The sequence below is a fragment of the Calidris pugnax genome, unplaced genomic scaffold, assembly GCF_001431845.1.
Source record: "Calidris pugnax isolate Ruff unplaced genomic scaffold, ASM143184v1 scaffold68, whole genome shotgun sequence".
In the NCBI taxonomy this organism is placed as follows: domain Eukaryota; kingdom Metazoa; phylum Chordata; class Aves; order Charadriiformes; family Scolopacidae; genus Calidris; species Calidris pugnax.
The window spans coordinates 1,064,394-1,076,157 of record NW_015090921.1 but is presented as its reverse complement, the minus strand read 5'-3'; the positions used below and the strand labels follow the sequence as shown (position 1 = coordinate 1,076,157).

At 49.6% G+C, this 11,764-nt stretch overlaps 1 protein-coding gene across 2 annotated transcripts in view; it reads right to left on the bottom strand.

Annotated features, from left to right (window-relative positions):
- Positions 1-537: 537 nt before the first annotated feature.
- The window catches only part of PRDM11 (PR domain containing 11), a 30,161-nt gene continuing 18,934 nt past the window's right edge, over positions 538-11,764 (bottom strand). Inside the window, exons 5-7 of one of the 2 annotated variants that reach the window (XM_014950344.1) lie at positions 8,946-9,133; positions 5,184-5,834; positions 538-4,222 (exon numbers count right to left, since the gene is read on the bottom strand). In XM_014950344.1, the coding sequence (XP_014805830.1) occupies positions 2,058-4,222; positions 5,184-5,834; positions 8,946-9,133 (3,004 nt within the window). In that variant the 3' untranslated portion in view covers positions 538-2,057. The remainder of the gene's footprint in view (positions 4,223-5,183; positions 5,835-8,945; positions 9,134-11,764) is intronic. The other variant, XM_014950345.1, reaches the window with a different exon arrangement.

Genomic DNA, 11,764 nt, shown 5'->3' with positions numbered 1-11,764 from the left:
GTAGAAGTGCGTGTTTTTCCAGGGGAAGACAGTGCGTGAACCCTGGCAGTGAAAGTGACTCCGAGAGAGATCGGTTCCAAACATGCTACATCTCCGTTGAAAACAAACGAAAAAAAAAAAAAAAAAAAGTTTAAAAAATAAAATAATATTATATAATTATATATATTTATATAAATGAAAAGCTATCAACTAGCAGCAATGGTTCTAGAGATATCTTAGCACCAAGACCAAGGGCAGGGGTGTAACAGGAGAAAGGAAAGGTTCAGTGTTGCTGATACCACCATCATGTTTCCAAACAACACAGCTTGGCACAAAGCTCGTCCCTCCGGGAAGTGAGGACCTGTTGGCTGGGCTCGGACACCTTCTGGACAACAGGTTCTCACTCCCACGATGGTCTGGTCAGGTTGGTGCTGTCCATGCCGCATCAGCGGGGCAAGGCACTAGCATCTGTGGAGTTTTTGCACCTTTTTTTTTTTTTTTTTTTTTTTTTTTTTTTTTTTTTTTTTTTTTTTTTTTTTTTTCCTTTTTTGCTTTTCTAACCTGAAGTGATATCGTGTGAGTGCCTGGAGCTCATTTCCTTTACAAGAATAAAACGGAGAAGAACCCCAAGCCCACGGAACAATCTCTTTGTGATGGAAGGTGCAAGTCCCCCATTCACATTTCAGCTGGACTCCGCATCCCTTCAAGAAAGGAAGAATTATGTCGCAGGAAGAAGAGGAGCATCCCTTCTTCCTGCTGTCATCAGTCTGCTGTGCTGTGGAACATGTTACCTTGGTCACAAGAGAATACGTGAACCTTTGTAGGACATCATCACATGAATATAATCCAAGATAATCTTGCATTGATAGCTCCTGCCACCGAACCGCGGCAGGTTTTTCTCTCAGTCATTCCAAACAAAACAAAACAAAACAAAACAAAAAAAAAACCCACAACAATCTAGGATTATAAAGACATAGTATAAATAATGTAAATTAGAATATAATTTTTTAAGCCTTTGAATCTCCGCCCAGAGATGGCTCTTGACTCATTGGCTGTTCTAGCTTCCACAGCAGCCCTGGTTTTGAATGAATAGTTGTATATATATATATTTTTATCTCCTACAATATAAAAATATAAATGCAAAAAATTTCCCCCTGCCTTCTCTATTTTGCTATTTTATAGTCTGCACATGACATCATGTTATAATATATGCATGATAGACTGGTACTACGGTTATCAGAAAGGGAGCTGAAAGCCAAGTCTTACTCTACAGCCCAAAAGTGGGGAGAACTGAGGAAGGGGCATCACAGTTTAGTGGAGGCGTTTTGTTTCTAAATCCAAAGAAAAAAAAACAATAAAACAAACCCAAAATTGCACCCCCAGCCTTTCCCTCCTGCCAGTCATCTCCGGGAGTGAAGAAAGCTCCCACTGGAGAGAAGAGGACCAGGTTGGAGAGGGGGAGCTGGGGGCAACACAAACGCACGGGATGCTCCGTCGGGCATCAGAAATCTGATGGTCGTCAACAAAAAGGCTCAAATGGCTCAATAACTGGACTGAACAACGGAAAGAGAGGCAGAGATTAAAACTGAGGGGAAAAAAAAAAAAAACAACAAAAAACAAAACAAACAACCAAAACCAGCCAACCCCAAAACAAAACAACACAAAAAAAAAACCAAACCCCCGACAAACCGACAACACACACACAAAGGAAAATCGCCGGGAGGATGAGGCTGACAAAGAACCCGTCGTGTAGCTTATAGATCATATAGGTTTGAACATGTAGAGTATGGCCCCAGCACATGCTTCTAGAGAATGAAATGTTGCCACCTACACTGCAGCTGCCATGGTTGGAGACACCAGTAAATGTCTAAACATTGTCCCAATCTTTAAAATTCTGCTTAGCTTCTATCAGACGCACATCGTCTTAACTTTTTAAATTTTCAGTGTGGGTTTTTTTCCTTAATATATATAATATATATATATATATTTTATATAATATATCAAAGTTTAGAGTATAGATTAAAAAAAAAAAAAATAAAATTATTCAACAGCTTTCTGATCTGAGGCATTATTCCTTCCTAAATATCGGGGTAGAACTCGGAGCCGTGGTCCATGCTCTGCAGCATGGGCTTCTGGTCGAGGGAGGACATCCTGCTCAGCATTTCGGCTGACAGGGCGTAACTATTGCCCGACTTCTCCTCGAACCAGCTGTCGAGAGCCCTTTTGCAGTCGAAGTTGGCGATGGGCGGCCCGTTAACGGCGATGGTCAAGAGGTCGCTGAGCTGCTCCAGGGTGAGCCGCGAGCGGTGGTTCTTGCGCACTCTCTGCAGGGCGCTGCGCCCCTTCTCGCAGCAGGCCGAGGAGGTGGGAAGGACTTTGAGGATCTGAACTATTTTATTGAGGAGGGGGAATCTCTGTTTGTATTTACAAATGTGACTGAGCAAGTCTTTGAAACCGTTTTTGGTATAGTAATCCACCTTGAGTTCTCGCCACTCCATCAGCAGACTCCCGCGGGTGTCCATCCCTTCTCTGTAAACCTCCCTGGAAAACGAGGGGACCGTCTCCAGGTGTTCAAATATCTGTACCATATCCTCCTTCCCGTAGCTCATGAGCTCGTCGGTGCTTCTGGGCCAAGCGGCGAGGTCAAACACCTGACAGGCCTTCACAAATGTCCGGCTACGGGAATCAAACCTTTGGGCTAGGATCACCTGGGTCTTCTGGCAGATCTTTTCTCTGATCGACTGGAATTTGGCTTCAGCCACCCGTAGGTTTTTCACAGCGATGCCGTTAAAGCTTTCACGGAAGTTTTCCTCAAATTCCTGCAAGTACTCCCCGGGGGAGTCCGCTAGCCGGCTGATCTCCTGGATGGCCTCCTCTATTTTGTCGTCCACCTGCGACACGAGAAGGTACTCCCCTTGGAAGACGTAGGCGAGGCGTGACAGCACAGCGATCACATCCAGCAGGAAGTAAATGAGTTTAATCGACTGGTAGTCCATCAGGAACTGCAGGAGGGCCAAAGCGATGGCAGAAGCGTCCGCCCTTTGGGTCTGGCCGCTGACGTCTTTGAGGTGGGCCACAACCTCCAGGTAGTCCTTGATTAGAGCGTTGAGCACATTCTGCTCCCCAATGATCCACTTCACCGCCCGAATGTCCCCCAAGAACTCGGTCTCCTCGCACAGGGTGGCAGCGGTGACCCTCAACTCGCACATGAGTCGGGGGGAGTAACGATAGAAACTGAGCAGCTGCTTCAAATTGTTTTCTAGCTCCTCCAGGCAGGGCAGCTCCTTCCCGCTGATGGCATCCAAAATTTCCAAGTGGGGCCTGTGCACCATAAAGGGCAGGCAGAGAAGCCAGGGCAAGGTCTTTCTGATTGTCATGAACAAGTTGGCTCTCAGGCTGGCCGTAACGTTAGCACCGTCAACTCCCAAGCCAATAGTCGGCTTCTCATCCTGCAGTCGTATTCCCAGGCTGGAAAAAGCCCTGTCTAAGGCTTGGAGGTAACTGTCTGTCGTAGAAAAGCCCAGTTCCTGAAGAGACAGGAATTCGGTTGCCGGAGGCCCGTCGCTGCTGGTGTACTGCACGTAAACCGCAACCGTGTCCGCCAGCAAGTCGTCGCTCTGCCCGTCCAGAATGATGCTGAGGAAGGGGGACTGCCGGATGCGTTCAACCAGGTCCTCTCGAAGAGCCCGGGCGATGTGGTGGATCAAGATCTGGCAGTCTCCCTCATTCATGTACTGATCCACCACCTTGAGTTCGCATTTTCTCAGTAGTTCTGCCAGAGGCCGAAAGTCGTAGTAGGGCCTGCCCTCCAGGGCCAAGTGGTAGGCGGTGTTGAAGAGCAAGGTCATATTCCGGCACATCTCTTCCGTCTTCTCCGGGTGCATCCTGAGCTTGTAAAGCTGCAGGCACTTCTTGTGGAGGTTGCTCTGGCTGTGAAGCTTTATCGTGTGGATCTTGAACTGCTTGGAGCCGATGATGAAGGCCGAAGTCCGAGAGGATTGCACTGTGTACTGCCTACAGACGTGGCACCACATTTCATTCAACGTCGGGGAGTACCGCAGGAACCAAAACTTTTTAAGCCACTCTTGCTTGAACCGCCGTATCCTCCGGCCCGTCGCAGAAGACATCTTGGAAGGCTCGTCTGTAGCAGCAATCATGTCATTGGAGACCGACTCGTCAGCAGAATCCACCTCTTGGTCATCATCCTCCATGATGGTGGGCACGGAGATGATGCTTTCTGAAGCTGTAAGGAAAAAAAAAAAAAAAAAGGAAAAAAAAATGGATGGCTTTTACAAGACTGATTCTTAACTGAAATTTAATTCTAGGAGAAAGAACCAAAGTTGCAGTAAGCACTTCCATCCACCTTGTCTATATGAAAGTCTAAAAAAAAAAAAAAAAAGGAAAAAAATATGGCATTTACAAAGTTGCTGAGTTAGAGAAGCTTCCTACTGGTGACAGTAGAGCACTGCCTGAAGAGCTGGCCACAACCTGCCCTCTCCTGCCCACAACGCGCTACGGGTAGAATCTGAATCATGGCTTTGAAGGGAAAATAGATCAATGTTTCTGCATAAGAACTTTGTCTCCAACGTGCCACAAAGCACAGCAAGAAAGGACACTACCTCCTGGCCACTTGCACAATACATGGTGTGACCCAAATATTCCCTTTGGTGAAGGCTCCTGGCGGCTCAACAGCATGTTCCTGGAGAAAATGTAACATCTTCAGAAAGGGACGCGTGTTTGTGTTAAGGCAGCGGAGGAAAACAGAGAGGGCTTTCCAACAAGGGACACAGCGGGACATCATTTCATACACAAAGAGCGCACGTTTCAGTGTCACCACAGAGTCATTCAGACTTTCTTTCCAGCGGAGGGACTTCCGCTGGAAGAGAATGCATCAAAAATACGGCCAACAAACTGTCTGCAATGGAATGTCTTTTTTATTGGCAGTGCATTATCGATTTACAACGGCAACAGATCGAGCGAGTTGTCATACAGAGTCTTTCCCAGACAGTGTTCTCCACTGTGCCCAGAGCTGTGGTCAGCTCCTGGCCCACCCGGTCACAAAACCTGACAACGAGCCTTCCATGGAGCCACGCGGCCACCTGAATACTCAGAGCAAAACGCTTTAGGTGGGTACACAGCACACGGGCACCTCACTACTCTCCTTAGGCAGGGTTTGGAGAAGGCTGTTACTCGGCAAGGCTTACCTGTGGGGTCTGAGAACTCTTGGAGCTCGGGTACCTGGGGCGGTAGGACGGGTGGCTCGGGTAACTTCCCAGATCTCAGCATGTCCAGCTCGGCCTGCAGCTCCCGGATCTTCTTCTTCAGCCGGATGCAGTTGGGGCAGAAGGAGGTGGTGGGGATTTCATGGGAATTGCCTTGCACGGAGGCCAGTGACAGCTCAGTCGGGCTGTCCGCTTTGAGTGACAGGGGCTCTTCTTCTTCATCTTCCAGGAAGCCCATCTCTTTGGCTGAGCTGAAAGAGGAACCGTGGGGAATCTTCCATTCCCCCTCGCTCCGGTTTCTGCTGAGGTTCAGGGAGCCGTGCTGCATGGCGCTGCCACAACTCTCAAAGATGTCTTCAGCCTGGTATTTGGGCGCTTTTCTGATGGAAAGGGGTGTACTCGTCACTAACTGGTTCTCTTCAAATCTGGCGGACTCCAAGGAAGCCTCCAGGACGTCTTTGAAGATGAGGTCAATCTTTTTTTTCTTTGTTTGGGGGTGGGATTCCCCCTCGTCACAGCTGCGCTTGTAGGGGCTCTTGCCTTGCTTTAAGGTGGCGAGTTGGAGCGGCCCCCTCAAGTCCTCTTGAGTTTCCACGTTCCTTTCTGACTTTTCCCTCTGCAATTTTTTTTCTCCTGGAAAGGAAAACGAGGGGTGGGGATTATCACCGGGAACCCAGCAACCTCCCTCAATCTAAAATTCAAACGAAAAAAAAAAAAACACATAATAAAAACCAAACAAAAAAAAAAGAAAAAAAGAGCAAAAAAGGCAGGTTGAATCCCTGCAGGTCTGCACGTTGCGTTACAAACCAGGGGACTGACACAACTCAGCTGGAAACCAAGGCTCGCGAGAGGAGGAGCCCTGCTAATGGGCAACGTCTGCCAAAACCAGAGACAGTCCTGGGTCGCCGCAGCCGAGTAGGACCCACGCACTTTAAAGAGAAGAGAAGCTACAGGCAGCTCGTTTAAACCTAAAGGTATAACCACCCTGCGCTGGAAGAGGTCTACGAGGTGCAATGGACTAGGAGGTGAAGGACTGATCGCGGTGGAACCTAACACCTAGAGCCCGAGAGCCGTTCCCCGGCTGGCTGGCTGGAAGACCTGTGCCTGTTTTGACTTGGTAAAAGGTATCGAGTCGTACAGCAAGTGCAGCGAGAGATTCGGACCGTTTGGTGACAACCCCAGCATCCCTGCACAAGACGGCACACCGCTTCGCTCTCGTTCAGTTTGGAGCCTGCTCTAAGTGACAATAACTCGCCCTCTTAAAAGCCCAAGGAACTCATCGTCAACTGAGGAGCTACAGCGGGTGAACGCCCTCCAAGGATGGGGACATCTAGCTCGTCCCGGTGGAGTCTTAAGAGCGTGGCCGTTCGGTGATTTTTTAAAAAAATAACAACAAAAACAATAATAAAAGCAACCTGGTACAAACTATTAATTGTTTAAAAATAAAGGGAATAGCCAGATTTCCTTACCTGGAAATTCAAAAGACGATAGGTTTGGCTCAATTTCCATCATTCTTCTATCTTGGAAATAACTTCAAGCATTGATGGCTTCCCCAACAAGACGCTGCGTTATGCTGATTTTTTGGTTTTTGTTTGCTTTTAAAGTGTATTCATGCTTTCGTAAGAGTTACGGAGCAAAAGCTACCATTCCCTCTCTAAGGAGAGCAATGCTAAGAATGCAGAAAAGATGCAAGACTCGAAAACAGTTAGAGTAAGGCACCGTAAAAAGGGCTGGCCCCAATGGCAGGGATTTTGCACCGGGATTTGATGCGGGCTGGCAAACCCAGCCACTCCTCGAGGGAATTCCATAACAACAGATCTCCTTTTCCACGCATTGAGGAGAATTTCTATGGGCAAAGCTCTGAGTCTCTGTCTCAGCATTTCCCCTGTTACCGACTAGAACGGCAGAGGTAGGGATTTAGAGAATGGATTTTCCATTTTCAGTGATTTTTTCCCCCAACCCACGGAGTGGTTCAGCCCTATGGAAAAGCTCGAAATTCACAAGACGATTCCTGCCATTATTGGTCTCAACTCCACTGATGAGGCGGGTCAGAAACCCCCTGAGAGAACCAAAACCCAGGAAACCACGTTATCTTTCTGCGAGTCAATAAAGCACGCCACTTTGGCCCGACAGGCCCATCCCCAGGGGATCTGAAACCTTCTAAATGGGAAGTGACTCAAGAGATGGTGGTGCCGCTCCCTGGCCACCTCCCGGGGCCCTCCCAGCTGAGGCTGGATGTGTCTCTCTGGCAACGGCCCATGATGCTCCATATTTTAACAACCTCTCCGCGCTCCTTTCGCCAACGCAGGCTGAGCCCAGCTTGCCACAGGACGAGGTCACCGAGGGAAGGTTTCTCTGATGGCCTCTGCAGCCGCAGGGGTTTCTACGTGAGCGTGTGGTACGCTATGGAAGGTCCTGAGAAGCCCAGAGGCAGGTCTTCACCACACTCATAGCACAAAGCAGGGGGTGAGTGACCATTTCAGCTCACACGAACCATGACACCGCGTGTCTGTATGGCAGGGCAATCACTCCTAGCCTTGGTGGCCCTCCAGAGCAGCTTCTCCAAGGGCATAGTCTTTCTCTTTGCAGTACTTTCAGAAAGTACTAAGCCATCTGGACAACTGACATGTGCGTGGTGTGCAGCGAAATCACTGCAGCCTGTACTTAATTACTCAGCCACCTTTATTAACATAAAAAAAGCACGCTCACACCGATGCCAATTCAGAAGTGGGAATTGTCCACGTACAGCCATCAAGACGTTAACACTGCAAGTGCATCGTAACTCCAAGGTGATGGAGGATAACCAGCTTTTTCAGGACATCTTGTCCACCCCATGGGTAAAGAGGAGACACCTTTTACCAAGTCAAGGCAGCAACAGCAGCTGTGTAATAATAATAATAATAATAATACGGATGGGAATCTTAATTAGAAAGTTATACATAGTGTGGCTGCCTCTCTGAGGCCCTGCCATTCCGTGGAAAGGTCTGGAAAGAAACGCCCTTCATTAAATTCAGGTACAGAGGAACAGATGCATTAAGGATTTTTGCTTTCCTCTAAAGCCTCCCGCATCACTGACATCACCCTGACCTAAAGGACCGCTGGCTTTGCTCCAGCAGGGCTACTCTTTAAGATAAGATAACAATTTTTATCCAGGGGAGAATGAGTCTGACAAGTACAAAGCCTCCTGTACGTTGTACACGCGCTCTAAGGTTGTGAGACTAAGGAGTCTCTAGCTGATGTCGCGCTGCTCCCAAATTATCTTTCTGAAGAAAGAGGAGATAAATTAAGCGAGGAAAATGGACATACAAACACACCAAAGAAATCTCTTTCATCTGTACACCAAACCAGCCGGAGCACCCTCAAACAAGCTGCTCACAGGAGCCAGAGAAAGCAGCACGTTCAGAAGAAAAACCTCATGTCCATCTGTGGGACCACCAGCTGGGCAATCTTCGGGCCAGAAAGTTGTGACACAGGAGCTCTGTGACCCCTGGGCTTTGCGTGAGGCCCTTGCAGCACACACACCACATGCCACACCACGACACACGACATGACACGACACAGCAGGAGTCTATCTGGTGTGACCTCCACCTCTGGCGTGACCCATCCATCCAAACGGCACCCAGAGGTGCTCCCCTTCCAGAAACGCAGCCATCTTCCTAAACCTACTTCACCCACCACACGTGGTCCAACAAGTGGGGCAGCCCCAGGGGACCAGGGGGGAGGCTGGGAAGGGAGGGGACTCACCGCTTGTGAGGTTTCTGTTGATGGTCTCCTGGGACATGCTGTGCAAGCGCTTCATGTAGTCCTCGCTGTACCAGACCCTCAGCTTCTCCCCAGGACGGATGTCACGGCAGGCACGGAAGTAAATCCTCTCGCTGTGCTGGAAGGCCATCAGGTTCTGCTCCCTCTCCTCCCGGGAGATGATCACGTACCTGAGGGCGAGGTGAGAAGGCAGGCGTGAAGCACAAACTTTTCTCCCTCCTTTGCACCAGAACGACAACCACCACGAAGCCAGAATGACCTTCAGAGAGAGAGCCAGCAACACAGCCAGACTGGAAAGCACGGGGTTGTGAGTTATGGGTGTGCAAACTGCCAGAGGTACAGGACAACGAGCATGGGCACCCAAGGAACACTAAGCCAGTGGGTCCATCTCTGCTGTGGAAAGGATGACGGCAATTGTACATCCAACCTGATGGAATACCTCTGCCAGTAATAGTGACACAGACTCTCATGGGCTGAAATTTCTTTGCCTAGTGATGGAAACGAGGACTTCTGGATTCCCCACCATCACTTCACATCCCAGGGCCTCCTCCTTTGTTCTCAGGAGCATCCAGAACATGGCAGGGTCCCTCTGCCTGTCTCTTCCCCAAAGCCACCATCTTCTTTTTTAGCAGAAAAGAGATTTCCTCGCTTCTCTCCTCTCAGACAGGCAGAATGGAGGTACTCAGGGCAGAAACAGGGACACCTAATGTACATGGGGGTATAGTATTCACTGATTGTCCAGAAGAAAACCCAAGAACATGCCAGTACTGGAAGGTTTTGTGCTTGAGCTTTCAGTGGGGTGTGACATCAAAATACAAACAGCCCCACAAGTCTCCGGAAAGCCCAACACCACGTTTTGGGGATCTCCTGGCAGTGCTGACAGAAAAAGATCGCTTTCTGGGCACGGGGTTTGCTTTCCCGATTTGAACCAGCTGAATTTCAGCTCAACAGAAATGTCTTATTTCACACTCCAGACCACTGCCCCCCTGTGCAACTTGGTGAAGCTATTGCGAGGGTCGTATCATCTGCTCTCACCCTCCCCATGTTCTTGCTAGAGGACATGGGAAAGGCTTGGTAATACTGGTTCCAGCTGCCACCAACATGAGCTCCTAACACCCGCCCACGACCAGAAGGAGGCCCTGTCATGGTACGTACAGACCCAAGAGCAGATCTGAACTGTTTGCAGCCAAAAGCTTTCGCTTCTCTTACGCCATTTCCCTCTATTATTCACTCTATTATTACTCCCTGCATTGGTAACGTTAACGAAGGCGAGCGACACATGGCTCCTCTGACATCTGCTGCTACCACTCCTTGGCCAAACGCCCCCCTACATCCCACAGGGATTTCTTTGGCTTAAGAAATCCATCAGTTTTTCCTTGAATGCTCGCCCCTTCTCCAGCCATGTGTGTGCACAGACAAAGATGCAAGCCCGACCTGCATGTGATCACACCAACCCACACACCCAAGGTCACAAACTTGGTGAAACTTCCCACAAAACGCAGAAAACCAGGCTGTGGTTGGAGTCTGAGACTGCCCGAGGCTCCAGCAATTCTGGTTTTAACATGAAGCAACCGTGCATGTGCCTGCCATCAGCTGGATTCCTCCTAACGCGTGCCACGCAGGATGCTCCGCAATCTTCAGCAATTATTTAAACAGCAGGCTCTGGCGTTGCCAAAATTAGCCCAACGTTGGCTTTTATTAACCCTTATTTTACTGTCGACCACAAAACAAAGGAACTTTTAAACCACCAGTTTGTGTATTTGAGAAGGAACAGAGGCCTGGACCAGGTGGTGGGAAGGAGGTCCTGCAACAGCACACGGCTGGTCCTGCCGGGCTGTCCCTTCTGGGTGTCAGTGGATCACACCACAAAAGATGGATGAGGCATTCAGCCAGACATGAGAGACACAATCCTCAAGACACAGCAACATGCTGTGGCCAGTCTGCTGCCCTGCAGCACAGGAGATCCTAGAAGATGTCTCCCCAGTCCAAGCGAAACGCCAGGATGAGGAGAGGAGAGACCCTGCAGCTTCTCTGCATCCCCAAACACAAGTGGGAGCAACAGCAAGATCAGGCTGCCCCTGAGCTGGAACCTCGTCACCTACAAAGATTGATCACCCTGAAGTCGCCCACAGCTCCTTAATCCAACATGGAGGACCCAGTTCCCCGCAGCCAGCAGCGCTGAGGAATTCACAGGGCAGCAGCAGGACCTCCCCATTTTTTGCCCCAGAGTGTCCTTCAGCTCTGGGGCTCCCACAGGACGGTGGGGAGCTGGGGGGTGAGTGAAGGTGGGATGGTATGAGCCGGGACACTGCTGCAGCCCCACAGCGTGGCCACCAGCCACTCACTCCCACCCGGCCTCCCATGGGTGGGCAGGAAGCCCTTAGCGGAGAGTTGTGGAATAAGCCAGTCACAAAGGTGTTCCTTCCCAGTTGCTGGCAGCTCGGAACTGGTTTACACTCCCAGAGAGGGAGTTTTACATCTGGGATGCTTCCCTGAGGAAACGTAAACAGGGATGAGCTCATCCACATAATAAATGAACCGCTTTCGAAGCAGCGCTGCCCAGCCCCAGCGACCCCCAGGGCACCAGTGACGCAGGTTATGGAGGGCTACACACAACCCAAATTCCACCCGAGGGATGAAGGGACCTCGTGCCCCCTGCACACCACGGGTTATAGAATCACACACTCAACTCCCAGGTTGGAAGGGACCTTTCAGATCATTGAGTCCAACCATCAACCCAACAGTGACGTAACCCATCACTAAACTGTATCCCTAAGCACTGTGTCAACCCATCTTTTGAA